At 52.4% G+C, this 17,109-nt stretch overlaps 1 protein-coding gene across 1 annotated transcript in view; it reads right to left on the bottom strand.

Moving 5' to 3' along the window:
- The window catches only part of Cacna1b (calcium voltage-gated channel subunit alpha1 B), a 188,234-nt gene that overhangs the window by 81,675 nt on the left and 89,450 nt on the right, over window positions 1-17,109 (bottom strand). Inside the window, exons 17-20 of the mRNA XM_071601213.1 lie at window positions 16,088-16,155; window positions 13,099-13,205; window positions 5,417-6,232; window positions 4,304-4,521 (exon numbers count right to left, since the gene is read on the bottom strand). Coding sequence (XP_071457314.1) covers window positions 4,304-4,521; window positions 5,417-6,232; window positions 13,099-13,205; window positions 16,088-16,155 — 1,209 coding nt within the window. The remainder of the gene's footprint in view (window positions 1-4,303; window positions 4,522-5,416; window positions 6,233-13,098; window positions 13,206-16,087; window positions 16,156-17,109) is intronic.

The following is a 17,109-nucleotide window of genomic DNA, read 5'->3' as shown; positions in this document are numbered from 1 at the left end:
CAATCCTCAGCACCACATAAAAATAAAATAAAGATGTTGTGTCTGCCGAAAACTGAAAAATAAATATTAAAAAATTCTCTCTCTCTCTCTCTCTCTCTCTCTCTCTCTCTCTCTTTAAAAAAAAAAAAAAAAAAAAAAAAAAAACTCTTGGAAAAAGACGAATGGAGGGGAACTTCCTCAGTGTAATAAAGAACATCTACAAAACCAAAAAACTTGGGCTGGGGATGTGGCTCAAGCGGTAGCGCGCTCGCCTGGCATGCGTGCGGCCCGGGTTCGATCCTCAGCACCACATACAAACAAAGATGTTGTGTCCGCCAAAAAAACTAAAAAATAAATAAATATCAAAATTCTCTCTCTCTCTCTAAAAAAAAAACAAAAAACTTATAGCTAACATCATGCTAAAATGGTGGGGAATGAATGATAAATGCCCTCCTCCCCAGACAAGGTGGGAACAAAGGAAGGTGTCAGTTCTCTCCACAGCACTGGGCCCAGGGCCAGGAAGTGCACACCTGCAGGTGGCCTCGCAGGGAAACCACCAGTCCAGGCTTGGGAAGCCATGATATCTGAACTCATCTCAAAATTTTATTAAAATGAAGATTCCAAATGTCAGAATCTATAGAAACAATAACATTAGTAATCAGAGGAAAATTCATTCCCTTAAATAATCACAGAGCAAAAATTAAAGAACAGCATGCAACTCAAGAAGTCAGAAAAGGAGCCATACGATGGGGCAAGAGGAAGGAGCAGAGAAGTAATGAAGACCAAGCAGAAAGCAAAGGCTCCAGGAACCAACGCACAGAGTCACAGTGAGTTAGAGCCCTGGGTTTATGCAGTCTGAGATAGACCAGTCAAGGAAAAGGGGGAAAACACATAGGATTTAACAAATGAAAGGGGGGAAAAACTCTGAGCCAGAGAGAAACTGAAGGGGAAAAAATGTAGCCCCACCTTGGCTTAAGTTTAAGAAAATAAATTAGAAAACCTAGATCAACTGGATCATTTCTAAGGAAAATATAATTTACCTCGGGAAACTACAATGTTTAAACAGAACAATATCCACACAGAAACAAAGAAATTATCAAATAGAGAAATTATCCTTCAAAAACAGACCAGACATAGACAATTTCACAAGAATTCTACCAAATATTTAAAGACCAAGTAGTTCTAGTGTCACCTGAACTGTCCGTGTTTGTGTTGTGGATGTGTGTGTGTGTGTGTGTGTGTGTGTGTGTGCGCGCGCGCACAGGCGCGCGCAGCTGTGTCTTTAATCTCTTTGGAGTTCCTGAGGGAAAAGAGGTGCACATTCTCAAAACTCAACACAATGTTTAACAAAGTAACATGGGGGAAACTCTTGGGAAAGACTCCAAATTCAGCTGCCACATTATCAGAATCATGTTTGTATGTTTTTTAAAAGTTTCAATAAAGGAGGTATCCAAAGCAATTGCTTATTCACAGCTTTCTTGACCAGCAATCTGGAAAAGAAAAAAAAAAGTTAAGTATTTTCTGTCCTAATATGATAGTTTGTAACTTTTCAGCGTTCAACTGTGCTTTAGTTCTTAGGAAATGGGGGTATTGAGTTACATGTAATACACTGTAATTTTTGCCATTTATAATAATGGGAAAGGGTTCAGGTACACTCCACAGTAGAGCTTTTACCTAGCAGGCACGAGACCCTGTGTTTGACCCAACATCAAAAAAATAAATTAAATAAGATAAAAATAAATCAATCAAATAATGAAAAATGGGACTCCCATTCAGAACACTGGGTTTTCAAAAATGCAGCAGTGAAGGTAAACAAGCAATAACTATATGGCACCAATATACAAACCTTATGATGTTTAAGTGTACCAAAGAAAGCTGCAAACACACCTCACCTCAAAGCATCAGTCCACAAATCTTCCATAAAATATTAAAAGAATTTAACCACACATTAAAAAATAAGCAAAATAACCAGGTCAGTTTTAAGGTTGCAAATGTAGTACCACATCAGGTAATTCATTGCCACGTGTCTTCATATTTATGGGGAAATTATGAACTCTATAGATGCTGAAAAGACCCTCAACCAAATTTGACATCTTTGCTAGATAAGAACATCAGTGAAATAGGAATCGAATTTCCTACTGAATTGAACTGATGGGTACTTAAATGTGATCTCACAACATACTCCCCTGAGGCCCCAAACCAAAATCATTAGCTTAGTATAGGCAAAAACAAGGTAAAGGTACTCTGGAACTCCACTGTTACCTTCAGAGTATTAGCCAGCACAATCAGACAAACAAGGGAGCCTGACTCAGTAAGAAAGAGCACCAAAAATATCCACAGAAGTTCTGAAAATATACTTAGAAAACAACAGAGAATCAACACTGAAACTAATAAACAATTTGAGGACTCAAAGTAGCAGGAAACATAATTAACATGAAAACCAAATGCTAGATTTCTGCTCCTAGCAGAAGGTAATAACAGGAATCAGATTGACCCCAATTTCCAATAGTAGCAATAAAAACAGCAGACATTCAGAGAATGGAAAGCCAAACCAAAGATTGGGAGAAAACGCTTATAACACCCATATCCAATAAAAGACTTATATCCAAAATACACAAAGAACTCCTAGCTCTCAACAACCATAAAATAAGCAACCAACTAAAAATTGGGCAAAAAACCTGAGTAGATCCTCACCAAAGAAGATACAGAGAGCAAATAAGCACATTAGAAGATGTTCTATATCCCAAGCCTCAGGGAGCTGCAAGTTACAAGGAGACACCACTGCACACCTATCAGAACGGCTGAAACCCCAGCACTGACAATACCACCCTGGGGAGGGTGTAGAGCAGTGGGACCTCTCCCTCATCACCAGAGAGGATACAAGACAGAGCAGTCATTTTGGAGAAGAGTTTGGCATCTTCTACAAAACAGTCTCACCACACATCACACTCTTAGATATTTACCTAAAAGAAGTGAAAAATTAAACCTACACAAAATCTAAAGATGAGTGCTTATAGTAAGTAGTTTTATTCATAACTTGCAGAAATGGAAACCACCATGATGTCCTTCAACAGGTGAATGGATAAACAAACTGTGGTACATCTAGACAATGGAATATTAATTCAGTGCTAAAAAGAAACAAGCTAGCAAGTCACAAAATGACATGGAGGAGCCTGAAGTGCATAAAGCTAAGTGAAAGAAACCAGTCTAAAAAGACTGAATACTATATGATTCCAACATTAAGACATTCTGGAAAAGGTAAAAAAACTACAGCAACAGTAAAAAAAATCAATGGTTGCCAACAGGCATGGAGGGTTGGGAGGGATTCACATCTAGACTCTGTGGAGAGATAGGGACCCTGGGTTCATCCTCAAGCTAATCCAGAGAGAATCAGGTGAGGGGAGTGAGAAGACAATGACTTGTTTGTGCCCATAGCAAGTAGAACAAGTAGAACAAGAGATCTGCTTTCTTCAAGAAGGCCAAGAGGAAGAAAAGGCTAAGCAAGTAGAGCTAACCACTTTCTACTGTTATACTGGGTTGGCACACTGGCTGGTTGAGAGTGCCTAAGAAAGAATAGTTGCAGACATCTGTCTGTGGCTGTACCTGCAAACGTGGGCATGCGTGGAGACACCTGAGTTTACGCGGTGCATTCGGGGGCTGAACACTTCACTGCCCTTCCAGGCCTTCTCCCTTGTCCCCTGGGGATGTCTCCTCTGTACTAGAGAAAGGAAGTCTCCTCCTTGTTCTCACTGAATGCCCATGCCTTGTCCCTACTGGGTGAGAGCCTGTCTGCCACCTGCAGGCCTTTGCCTGGAAGACTGGCTGGTCCACCCATACCCTCAATGCCTGTTCACTCAGGGTCTTGTGCTAGGGAGTAAGGAGGGCAGCTCAGGCAAAGGCCTGGGGAGCCTCAGAGAAGGTAGTAGGGGAACATGAGCAGGTAAGAGACAGCCACTAAGACTTCCTCCTCACCCACCAGTTCTTGGTCCCCATCCAGGATGTGGCCACAGCCCTGAGCAGCTTTTATGCAACTGGAAAGGGCAGTTTGTGGTCTGTCTGACAAGGAAAGCTCCCTCCTGCTGTGTTCGCAGCACTCTTACACAGGCGTCAGCTGGCAATTCACAAATATTTTTGGGAGAGAGGAAAATGATGGGTAACTTTCAGTTGCCTTTGGAGCACTAGAAAGAAGGGAGATATCAAGGGACAGAGGCTGACAGCAGTTCACAGAGGCCAGCCAAGTCTCCAGCAGCTGCCATGGAGCAGGAGGGAAATGGGTGACTGGACCTGTACAGTGTGCCTGCCACTGGTACAGGGAGATACTCACTGGGAGCAACTGTGGTCTCCCCGGGAGGGCCTGCCAGTGTCACTGGGACATGTAAGGTGCTGCTCGGGTCTGAGGATTCGATGCCCATCCGAGTGACATTTCTCTGATTGTCTGCATCTTCTGGCTGTTCCTCCACCTTCTGGAGACAGGTGCTGGGCAGCACGTGCACAGGGGCTATGCCCATCACCCCACTGGCCTCCAGGCCACAGTGAGGCTCCCTGCAACCAAAAATGCACAGCAGAGTCTGATGCAGCCCCAAACTCCTATTTCTGCAAACCCCAGCTTCTTATACCTCTACCCAGGCCAGGTAAATCTCGGACAACCTCCTGTGCTCCTCTGGTGTTCTGTATGGATTCTATCACCCTATACAATTCTGTCTTTAGGTACAGGGCTGACTCATCCGTCTGTCCCAGGCACAGAACCCTGGCACTACTGGCCTCACATTATGTATGTGGAACACAACTGTTGGAAGAATAAATCAGTCTGGAGAGGGACACTTCCCTGAGCCACCCACCCAGGGGCCATCCAAGTGCTCCCCCCAGGCAAAGACCCAGCACAGAGTTTTCTACTTGATGACGGTAGTTCTGTGGGGCTGGTCCTGGGCCCTGGACTCCAGCCGTTTGTCCTGGTTGGTTTGTGGCCAATCCATAAGTACAGAGGCCTCAGCCTCCAGGCTCCTGCCCCAGGCCTCTTGCAGAGTCACAGCTAAGGAGCAGGTGGGCAGCCTGCTTGCCAGGGGCACTCAGCCTGGCCCCCTGGTGTACTGCCCTGCCCATCAATCTCCTGACCCTCACTGGCCTCTCCTTCCTCCATGATCCAATCTTCTCTTTTCTCCCAAGGCCACTCTGTTCTTCCTAGGTCAAGGTGTCCCCAATGTCTGGTGCCCCCTAGGCCCGACGGCTGATGTGGCACCAAGATGCCCTGCCAAGCCGTTCTCAGAGGGAATTGGGCAGGGGGAGCACGGGCAACCTGGTCCAAGTCACCCTCTGCTATCAGCCAGGACACTGGGGCCCAGCATCACCCTGGGCCAACCCCACCCCCACCACAGAGGGAAATAGGGGCCCTGGTCCCAGGACTATAAGGTCACCAGGCCCACTGCTTGTGCTTACGCACTTGGGCTGGTGGTTCCGTATCTCCTTGTCCGCCTCCACCATCTCGCCCTCCTTCTCTGCAGCCTCCTTCTCTGTGGCCTCCTTTTCAGTGGGCTCGTGAACAGACAGCACCTTGTGCCGCACCCGGTGCCGTCGCACAGGCTCCTCACCACTCTCTGCCTCCCTGGAACCGGCCCGGGGGCCCCGGTGCCGCAAGCGCCTCTCGCTCTTGGCAGTAGGTGCAACGCCTTCCTTGCCCTGGTCCGGACCGTGCCGGTGAGCACGGTGGCGCCGGGGCTCGCGCTCAGCAGCCTCCTCCGGGGAGCCCCGCCGGTGATGCCTTCGTCCGCCCTCAGGGCCAGGGCCCCTGCTGCGCTCGCTCCGGGACTCCAGCGCACCTGCCGCGTCCTTGCTGCGACTGCGGTGTGGACGTGCCCGCTCCTCCCGGGCTCCAGGTTCCACACTCTCCGCCTTCACAGCATCAGCCCTGTCCTGTTCGCCCACTGCGGGGACCACAGCCGGAACTTTGTCCCTGTCTCGATGTCGGTGGTGCCGTCGTGGTGGGTCTACACCCTCAGTGACCTCCGTCCCCTCGGGTCGGGCTTTGCCCCCCATGGGACCCCGTGGGCCATCCCGCCCTGGTGGTTCCACCACCAGAGGCCGGTCCAAGTGCGTCTTCATGTCTGGTCTTAGGTGGCGCGTGGTTGCGTAGCGCATCCGCTCCTCCGGGTCCATCTCACTGTACAGCGCCTCACAGCTGGCCCGCAGGTTCTGCAGCCGAAGCTGGCTGGCCCGCTGCTCCCACACCGAGCGAGCCTTGGCCGAGTTCTGCTGCCTGCTGCGGGGAGACTGGCAGTGAGTGTTGGCCCGCCCAGCCCCTTCTCTCTGTCTCTCAGGGAAGCCACGGATGAACACACAGCAATGGAGGGATGAAAGAGTGGTTGCAGGGAGGAGAGGAAGGAAGGAGAGGCGGCAGAAGCCCCCAAGACCACTGGCAGGATGTAGAACAAGAGGGGAATATCCAAGGGACCCAAATTCAGCTCCACTTCCCCTGGTGTCCCTTGGAACCCACAGACCATATTAGGCTATATGCGTGGGGGGTGGTGCTCAAGGCCACTCTGGAGCGGATAGATGGTGGCCACGAATCCTGGGGTACACGGCAGTGGGAATGTGAGGCACCTCTAAGAGGTAGCACGGGCTTCCAGGGCAAGTCAGCTGCTGGCCAGGTGGGTGGGAGTAGGGAGGAGCACTGTCCTAATGGGGATGCAGATGCAAAGGCTCCCCTGCAGCCCCCCGGAGGGATGGCCCCACTCCAGCAGGACAGCAGAGCTGCTCCAGAGAGGCCAAGTAGACACTTCCCCACTGCACCTCCCAGGAGGAAAGCCACCAGCCAGGAGAATGGGAACCCATATAAGAGGCTTAAGCTGACAGAGGATCTGGCCCTCTCAGGAACAAACAGTGCCTCAGCTGCTCCCCAAGACGGTCAGCCCTGACTGGGAAGCCACTACCTGGCTCAATGGCAGGTCTGTGGCTGGTGACATCCCCTCCCATGGTCATGAATGTCCTCCTTCCTCTTGTTTCCATGGAGAACCTCTTCCTCCATCAAGAGCAGAGCCAGACATGGCCCTCAGAGCCCTCCGGCACCAGGGTGGCCAATGGTCTAAGCTTGACCCTCACTGCGTAAGCTCCTGAAGGCTGTGATCCACCCTCCACCTCAACAGCCAAGGCACCGCTGTTCCCATGGCACATGCGGGGCTGCACAGCATGGAGTGCATGTGAGGCCTTTGCACTCTGGGTTCTTTGATGAATAAGACCACCAAGGTTGGTGACCCAAGCCACGACTTTACCAGGCAGAAACCTCATCAGAGGCCTGAGCCTTATCCTCCAGCTGCTGGAAGTTCCTGGAGACCTTGGCAATGATGGTAGCACCATTAGTAAAATGGCCATGGAACTGGTACTCTGGGCTGTATGCCCATCTCAACCAGTCCTTTCAGCCATCCCTGTACCCATTTCACAAGGGAAGACACTGATCCTGGAGAGAGGACTTGACCTGATCAGAGTCGACAGTGAGTCACTGATGAAGCCAGGATCCGATGCATGCAGGGACAGGAGGGGAGAAGACACAGGCTGCAGCCAGACCCAACTGCACTGACAGCAAAGATGCAGCTGCCCCTGTGGCGGCCAGGTCAGCCACTCCCACCCTGCAGCCAGTGTGTGGGAAGCCACCACCAGGGGCAGTACCTGGCAAGTATGAAAGCAGAGGAGCACCATGTTGGTACCCCACCTCAGAGCCCAGGCAGGGATGAGCAGGGTGACATGTGGAAGCCATCAGTTGGTCCAGGGCCTCAGCTGTCACCTGTTCCCCCAAGACATTGAAGTTATATAGTCCCCTGCTCCCAAGAATTCCCTGCAACAGACCCACAGGTCTCCTGCCCCAAGCTGGCACCATCTTTCAACTCCAGGCAGCGTGAAATGCAAAAGAGCCATGGCACGCACACGCCAGGCACGGGAGCTTTGGGCAGGCTGGTTTTGTCTGGTCACTGCTGCTGTCTGGTAGCAGCCCAAGACAGGTCTGGACTATAAGCCATTTGGTCAACAAATAGGTGGTTCACTCAGATGAAGCCACAGCCTGAGGCCAAGATCAAGTTCTTTATCAAAAAAAGATAGACCATGAAGGCCATGAAGGACATGTGGGGACTGGCAGCTCAGTTTTAGACACAGGCAGGGATGGGCTCTATACCACATAACTGCCCTCAGCCTTGCCCCAAGAACAGTCCTTTCTCTCTCTCTCTCTCAGGAACCACCTCAAGTCTAGCAAAAAGCCAGAAAGTCTGTGGGGCCAGAGGTGCCATCAGGCTGGCAGGGCCTCTCATGACTACCCAGAGAGAGGACCACAATAATCAGCTGTGCAAACACTGCCCAGCCATCTGCATCAGCCACCATAGCCCCACTCTACCGGTCCCTATAGGTCTGTATGCTACTCTGGGCCCTGATATCACAGAGACTGTCTACATCTACATATAACCCAGTTGGTACCACTGGGCTTCTCTATGGATGAAGCCCCTGAGCCTGAACATATATATGCAACATACGCACCAGGTCTTTCCTCCTGTATGTCCTTGAATCATCCTGCCCTTGCCCTGGCCAAGGTCTCTGTACTTTCTCTGTCTGGCACATAAACCCCACTGAATTCTGCTCAGTTTGGCCAGTGCAGGTCTCTCACTCTGTAATTTCTACTGAGATCACAGGCAGTTCAAGAACCTAATGCAATGTGGCTAGTGACTAATCCAGACAAGGTTCTTATTAAAAGGGATCTTTAGGGAATCACATGGAGAAGCTGTTCCCATGATGTCGTGGCCCTATCTTGCAGGTGCAACCCCCATCCATACTAGGGAGGACAACTTACCATGCCCAACTCAACACTGTGGACAATCACAGGGCTCAGAAAGGAGCCTTGAGGATCTCAATAGCACTGCTTTGAGGTCTCTAGGTTCAGCCAGGCAGTTACCCATAACTGTTGACAGTGTGGAGCAGCCCTGTTCTGAAACCATCAATACCTGCTTCAGCATCTCACTCTGCCACGTGAATCAACTGTTCAAGATCCAACATGTTTCCTTATTTTTTACCCTATGAGACATCAGACTCCAACAGCCAGCAGCAAACAGGGATTGGGGGAAGGCAGCCCAGCTCTATTTTGGCATCAAGAAGATGCACAGGGCAGGGCTGCTGGGAGCCTCACCACCACCAAGACACAGAGAGGGCACATGGCCACTTCCATCCAGGTGGCCCAAATGTACCTGACCACTCAGGTACCCTCACCTGCAGGGCCTCACCTCATTCTCAAGGGGAAATCCCTGGGGACCAGTCACCCAGGAACACTCTCCAGGAGGAGATGTGCAGGGAGAAGTCAGCCAGTTGAGAGCCTCCTTGGGGTTTTCATGGCTCTACCTGGTCCATGTGCCACAAGCACCACAGTTGGACAAGAGCTCTGCTCTTGGACAAGGACTTCCTCAGAGTCACTGAAACATTCCCCCCAAGTAAGTGGAAATTCTAAAAACCACAAATGTCCCCAGTGAACCCCAAGAACTCTCTCCGCCGTCCCTGCATAAAAGATCCTGGCCTCATAGGACCCACAGGAGACTTGGGCCCACAGTGCTCCATCCACTCAGAGAAGCAGATACACCCAAGACACCAGACTGACTGCACATGGACAGACAGCAGACAAGAGGATGGAAACCAAGAAGGGGAGCAGGAGGGGCTGAGATCAGAGAGGGCTGACTGAGCCTGAAAGCAGGACTCCAGGAGGCCAGGAAGTGTGCCCACCATTCCCAGCCCAGGCTGCAGAAGGCTGACCTGGAGCTGCCCATGAAGCAAATGACTTAGGTGAGAAAGCAGAGTTAGGAGTGGAAGGAAGATGTGTACATGTGTCAATCATGGAGCCACGGATGGAATATCGTAGCAGAGCGACTCACGGTGAATCTACGCTGGAGACAGATGAGCTGCGAGACACAGTACCTCGAGTTCGTTTTACAAAACTGCACATGCAAGAAACAAGACATAGACAGAAGTGAGAAAAACAGAAAGTTCTGAAAGACACTAGCAACGCTTGAGCACCACACCAGTACGGGCGCAGGCTGCAGTGTGCATCTGGGCAGGAGGCTGGAGACACGTCCATCAGACGGGCACCAGCTGAGACCTCGGGGCAAAAAAGAAGTTGAGAACCAAATCTACACACACACAGAAAAGAAACTAAAGTAACACCGCAAACCCTACAATGGCTAAAAGACGAGAAGCAGTTATTTGGAGGGGCCCATTCATCCACTGAGGCTTCCACCCACACTGCTCTGAGAAGCCTTGGGTTAGGAGGAACTGCATCGCTTTTCCCATAATTCCACCCAGTCCTTCCCCTCTGCTGCAGGCCTCTGTGGCAGGCCAGCCCGGAGAAGCACAGACAAGAGAACAAGGAGACCACAGCCACCCTTACCTGACGTGCTGCTGGGGGCCCTGCTGCCTGCCCCACCTGCCTTCCTAGGAGCTGCTCCCAGGCCCTCAGGTCCCCAGGCTCAAATCCAACTGCTCTCAGGTCACCATGACCTCTCCAGGGGCAAACCAGGCAATGCCACCAGCCCAACTTCCCTAGGGATATAACTCCAGTCACTTGCAAGTAACTTTGCTGCAGCTTTTCCAAAACCAATAGAGAAAACCAGCATCTCTTCACAGCCATGACCTTCACCCTGGCTTTTCCAGAGAGGGCCAGGTGGGTTTTCCGTGCCTCCTTCTCAAGGCCAGGTCTTTGCACAATTCTAAGGCACACAGAGCAGCTCTCCTGCCCACAGGCCCTGCGTGCAGACAGGCATGTGTGTATGACAACATGAGAGTGTTGAGATTATGACTGTGCATGAATGTAAGTATGTGTAAGTGTGCAAGCATGTTGTGAATGTGCGTATGTGCACAGCCACTCAGAAGGTGAGGACGAGGGTGCCACTGCCAAGAGAACTGGGAAGACAATGTCAAGCTTAACATCCCTCCCCTCTCAGGCTCCTAAGTAAGCTGCCACCTAGGCGACAGACACAGACCTGATCGCAGGGATCCCCACACTGTCCACAGAGCATGAGGTCCTCTTGCACCTGAGGCACCATAAAATGTCCCTGCAGAGCACCCATGCCATGAGGCATGGTGTGAAGAGCAAGGTCAGGGAGCTCTGGGGGCTGCACTCCTGCCTGGTCCAGCAGCTTAGGCCACAGAAATGAGTGCACAGGCATCTCCAGCCCTCAGGGGTCTCAGCAGGATGGGTGGGAAACCCAGCATTGGGGGCCCTCACATCCAGCACCCACGCACACCCAAGGACAGGCCTGGCCCAGTATAGATCCTCCCTCATGCCCAGGAGGTATATCCCGCAGTGTCACACACAGGACCTCTGTGGTTTCACCACATCACCAAGTACGGGCCACAGCGGCATCCCTGGCAGGGTCTGTGGGACCCACAGTCCATCCAAGAGGGGACACAGGCAGCCCTCACAGATATGAAGGCTGTGACCCTGGCTCTGGAGCTAACACTTCACTTGGGACCCTCCTGAGGCAGAGCACCTGTGGGTGCCAGGAGAAGAGAAGCGCTTTTTCCACTCAGAATCCACCACAGTGCTCAGGCCAACAGCCGATGTCACGTGTGGCCTGTACCTGGGATGCCTCGACCTGCACAAAGCGTCTCCAAACAGGGACAGTGACAGCAGAGGAGGAATGGTCTAGACCTCCTATCTAGTGGCTTGATGCACCCTCCATGGCACTCTTCTCTCCCAGGTCTCAGCTGGATGGACGGGGCCACCCTCCAGCACACCCATGGGAATGGCAGCCCTGAAGAGGGCAGGGCCCAGGACAAACACTCACCCCCAGGAGCAACAGAGAAGGCAAGTGCCAAACAGAAACATCAAGAGGCCACATGAGGCCAGGAACCCAACAAGCCAAATGCTGCCCTGCCACCCTCTGTCCAGCAGACAACACCAGCGTACAGAGCTCACCTGTAGGATGCAAGAGGACAGCCTGCAGATCACTGCAGTTACACTAACCACCTAAGCAGACAACTGAACTGGACAGACAACGAAACACAACTGAGTACGGAGCCACCGACAGCCCCATGACGATGGCTTTTTCCTCAACCTGCCTGGCTCGCTGCAGGGTCCCAGGAGCAGGGGAACAGCTGCTCTCTTCCTGAGGAACCTCCCCTGCACTTTCTGCCTGGCGAAGAGACAGGTCCTCTGCAAACGCCATCTCCCAGGGCCTTTACGGGTGTGTGTGCACACGCACACAGACACACACACACACACACAAACCAGTTGCCTCACAGCATGCTCATCCACGTGCCACAAAATACTCAGCAGTGCAGGCATATGACACCACAGAGGTGCCATGGCTATGCCTAGCACTATGGTCAGTGGCCACAGAAAGGGAATGGTCAGCACAAGAAAGGTGAGTGGTGGGCTGAATGCGCATCCAGGCAGCCAGCAGCTGCACAATCAGTGGTCGGAGACGAGGCGCGGCCGACTTCTCTCCCCTTCCTAGGCTGCTGCAGCCTGTGGCACTCTGCCCAAACTCTAGAGTCCCTTGAAGTCCCCAACCCTCCACATGTGCACTGTACTTACTGTACCTGAGTCCACAGAACAGGAGATTGATGACTGGCTTTCCTGCAGAAGTCTGCTCTGCCCTGTATCCATCCTGTCTCATTACAGAAGCTCCCCTGACCTCTATCCCAACACCAAACACTTGGAGATGTTTGGGGAAGCTGCATCAAATTCCTGGGCTCCTGAGGAGCCACCTAGAACCTCTTGGCTCACAAAACACATTTTTAGAAAGCTGTATATAAACTCCATGTGCAGACTCCTCACCCCGATTGAGTCCCAGGCTTTGCCTGGAGGGGGACCTGGAGCCGCCCTGAGACATCCTAGTGAACAAGTGCTGTGGCTGAGCCAGTTCCACCCACACTGCGAGGACTGTACCCAGTATACCCTGCCCATGCTCAGACTGGAAGAATGTCCCAGAGCCTAGACAGCCCAGGAACCCTTTGTTCCAGGCTTCTCCTGACACAGGTTCAGGGCTGAGATGTGTCCTCACAAGTCCCAGCTAATGCAAGGCATGCTCAGAGAAAGCCTTTGGAAGTGGGGACCTGGTGTGACCCAGCCACAGCCACCCAATCTGCTCCCAAGAGTCTTACGCAGCAATGGAGATGTTGGCAGCAGACATGGGGCTGACTTCAGCCACTTCCTTGGCTTTCTGCAGAGCCAGCTTCTGATTGGCTGCTTCTTCCATCTCCTCTTCATCCTGTGTGAACAAGAGAAATATTTGTCCCTCAGAGGACCACTCTAAGGCCATTAGCTTTCCCCTCAGTGCCCCTCCAGCCCTCTGCATCATGGGACCAGCCCCTGCATGGACATGGTCCATTAGTTCTTCCTCCCAGGACCTCAGTGCCCCTCCTTCCCTCAGCACCATGAAGCTGGGTGGCAAGCCCCTGTGTGCACATGCTTTCCCTATGAGCAGCCACAAAAGTTCAGGAGCTCCCCACCGGGTGGCTCAGAGATTATGGTCTCCAGATTCCTGCCTCTCAAGCTGATGATCCCACTCCTGTATGAGCACCCTGACCCTGAGCCGAGCTCCAGATAGCAACTGACTGCCCGGACATATCTGCCTATTTGTACCATGCAGCTTAGACTTGCTTATCAAGTCAAAGCTGCCCCTCTTTTTATCCTCCTTCCCTCCCAGAGGCACCTGTCACATTTGAACAAAGCTGGTCTTTCACAGGGCTTATGACTAGGTGCTAGCCAAGCACTGCACACAAGGGCTTTCACCATCAATTTTCAGTGGGGCTATATGCCTCTTTGAGTTTTCCTGACTGGACCCAGCAGATTACATCTGTCTACTCATTCCCATCCGTGACAATGAAGCTCCTTGTGGCTCTGACACCAGGGCCGAGAATGTGTGTGTGTGTGTGTGTGTGTGTGTGTATACGCACACGCGCACGCATGCGCGTAGGCACCTTTGCCCCTGTCTATGAAGAGGAATGGACATCTGGACAGACCCTCTGGCCCTGACCCCAAGTCACTAAGCAAAACCAACATGCAATGCTCCTGTGTTCTGGGCCCCAGAAGGAAAGTTAAGACCTCCACAGTGTCCATCTGGACTTCTGTGGCCACCACAGTTCCCTCAAAATCTCCAAGTCCAAGCACACCTGACTCCAACATTCCTCAAAATGTCCTTAAATCTGCATTTAAGGGCACAATAATGGCAAAAACGAAATCCCCTGGTAGCTGCCTGAAAATGTCTACCACAGAAGAGAGACACTTATGCTTCAGGCCCAGAAATGAGACAAAGCTGATCCACCACACAGCATTCCCAGACAAAACCTCTAGGGAAGGGGGCATCTGAATCATTCCAAAGAGTGTTCTCAAGTCCCCTCGGAAAGGTCTACAAACGATTCAATTTGAACTTATTTCCACTTCATAAAATAAGTAATGTTACATCTGTGGAAATATAAAGGAAGACAAGAACCAAGTCATACCCCTTGGGGCTCATGGCCAGTCCAGGAAATGCCATATGGCCAGGAAACGGGCCTCCAATGGTACAGGTTCCCAAGGCAAAGGAATTCCTAACCAGAAGCCACCACCAAGGCTGGCTGCACATGGACAGGGCCCTGAAGACGTGCATCCTCAGCATGTCCTCACCCACAGCAGAAGCTGAAGAGTGGCAGCCCCCAAGCTTCAAGCTCACCACCATCCAAGGGCAGCTGGTGTTCAGGTCAACAAAAATGAGCAGCCCAAGTTCGCATGGTCCCAGAAACACCGATACAAAGGACAGCTCTGGACCCAGCAGATGACATCGTCGGTTCCCCTAGCCCATTACCCAGCCCTAGTCTCAGCTCCGGCTGATGATACCAACAGGCAGGCCAGTGGTGCTCCCAAGTTCTCAGTGGGCAGAGACCAGAGCAAGGGAGAAGTCTAGACCCACAGGCATAGCCAGGACCTGGGATGGGACGGGGGAAGGCTGAGCTGAAGCAAAGGAAGGCTCATGGCCTGAAGCAGGCACACGGCACAGGCCATGCCCTCTTCCAAGTGCTGGGCGAGGGTGGACCAGGGATATCTGAGGGTACATGCTCAGTCATACCTCCCAGAGACCTACACCTCTGGTGTCTGCAGAGAGGGGCCCTGAACTTGCCTTCCTCAGCTCCAGGACAGGGTAACAGTGGACCAGAGTGACTAGACTGGGTCAGTCTCAGAGATATGCAAAGGTACACAGGCAGACACTGTCTGGGCTTGGTAGCAGGAACAGGAGAGCAAGCAGCATTACACACAGGGAAAGGCACACTAGCAGTACACACCCAACATACTGTGCATTACTTGGGACATCTGCAACATGGCACACGCCCCACCAGGTGGCAGTGCCTCCACACTGGAGCTGGGACTCAATCAAAGCACAAGCCTGAGAATGTGACAGCAGGTGGCCAGTCACACAGTGTCCAGGGCAGTGGAGGTGAAAGTGACCTGGTATGGGGCCATGTCATCTGGAGGAAAACCACAGAGGGAGTGTGTGTAACCACATCCCCCACTGGGCTTGGGGATGAGGTAAATGTTGAATGGCACCTGCTGGGCACTGACTGCCTAGAGGAGGAGCTGTCCTGCTGTGGCATAGATGTGGTGAGGCTTGGCCACCAGCTGCTCCTCCAGGCTACAGCCAAGTCCAGTGCATGAGGGAAGCTCCACAGGTACCCCCTCGCTGCCCTTCAGGGTCTTCAGAGCAGGGCCTTCTCTAGGGCCCACAACATGCATCCCTCTCTGACGGAACACCTCTCCCCATCACACACCTGTTTAGACTCGTGGCCCCATAAGCCATCATCCCTCAGGCTGCCCCCTGCTCCCCACAGCCCATCCTGCCCGTGAAGGCCTTTCCTCACGGGCCACGACATCTCTGGATGCCTGCCCACATGTGGGCCTGCCTTCCCGTCTCTCTATACTTCTACAGCTGCAATCCCTGATCCCCTGAGCCAGAGCCCAGCCTCACTTCTCTTCAGGACCTTGAGAGACTACCCTGGACACACAGGGCCCTAGCCCAGGACCTGGTCCTCCTCATGACTCTGCAATTTCATCCAGAGTGACCTGGACTGATCCCCTACCCTTCTTGGCACCCAGGCTGCAGGGGGCATCCCTACATACCTTGGTCAGCTCCTGGGCATTGGCAAGGTTGTCCACAGCGATGGCCAGGAAGACATTCAGCAAGGTGTCTGGTTGATCAAGCTAAGGAAGGGAACTCTCTGGCCCACACTGTCCCACAGAGTCACACCATGGTTGCCCAGGGAAAACAGGAGGCCCCATCTCCCTGGATGGCAACAAGTCTCCAGCCTCCTTCCCTGAGCATCCACCAGCCCCCTCAGAACTCACCGTCCCAGATGCACCAGCCCAGTCACCGGCTGCCTCTCCCTGGTCTCTGCTACCACCAACTCCTCTGCCCAACCATCCTCCAATCACCCAACTTCTACTCATACTGATGTGGACCCTTTCTTCACCCCAGCCTTTGGGAGCTGAAAATCTAGGCCCAAAGCTTAGAGACTGTATTGGGACAATGTGCCTTTGCCACCTAGAGAGGGCACAGTCCGCCTGCCTCTCCCTTTTCTGGTCAGCATGAGAACCCTTGCAATGAGCTTGCACAGGCTCCAGCTGGGGCTCCACCACCTACCTCCCAGTCCTGGGACCAGAGCCCACCAAGTCAGATGGTGAACACACATCAGCTCCTTCCAGGCCCCAGCTGGGTTCACAGACCCCTGTCAGTCTCACCTTTCCTTTCAGTCCTGTCCCAACAGGAAGTCCTAGGCACTGCTCCTTGAGCTAGAAGGGGGCACACAGTGCTCTGAGCACCCAGAACTGCACCCCACCCTGAGTGGATCCCAGGGGCCCTGTGCTGCAGGGCTACCACCCCTCCTTCAGGAATGAGGAAGCCAAAGCCACGAAGGGTCCTGCGAAGCCCAGGTCTCCTCCCCAAATCTCTCCAGGACCTGGCCCTTTTTCTGCTGCTACCATGAGTCACCAGGGTATCCCTTGCAAAAGGAAACCTCCTTCTATTGCCAGGTGTCACCTCTTCCCATAGCTTGTCTCACTACAAGTAGAACTTCTTCTGCAGGACTGTCCCCTGTGATGGTGTCAGGGCCCCTGCTGCAACCAGGGCTGGTTGTGCCGGTTTT

The sequence above is a fragment of the Marmota flaviventris genome, chromosome 13 (genome assembly GCF_047511675.1).
Source record: "Marmota flaviventris isolate mMarFla1 chromosome 13, mMarFla1.hap1, whole genome shotgun sequence".
Lineage (NCBI taxonomy): Eukaryota > Metazoa > Chordata > Mammalia > Rodentia > Sciuridae > Marmota > Marmota flaviventris.
Note: the sequence above shows the minus strand (reverse complement) of the source record. Positions and strands in the feature narration are given on the sequence as shown.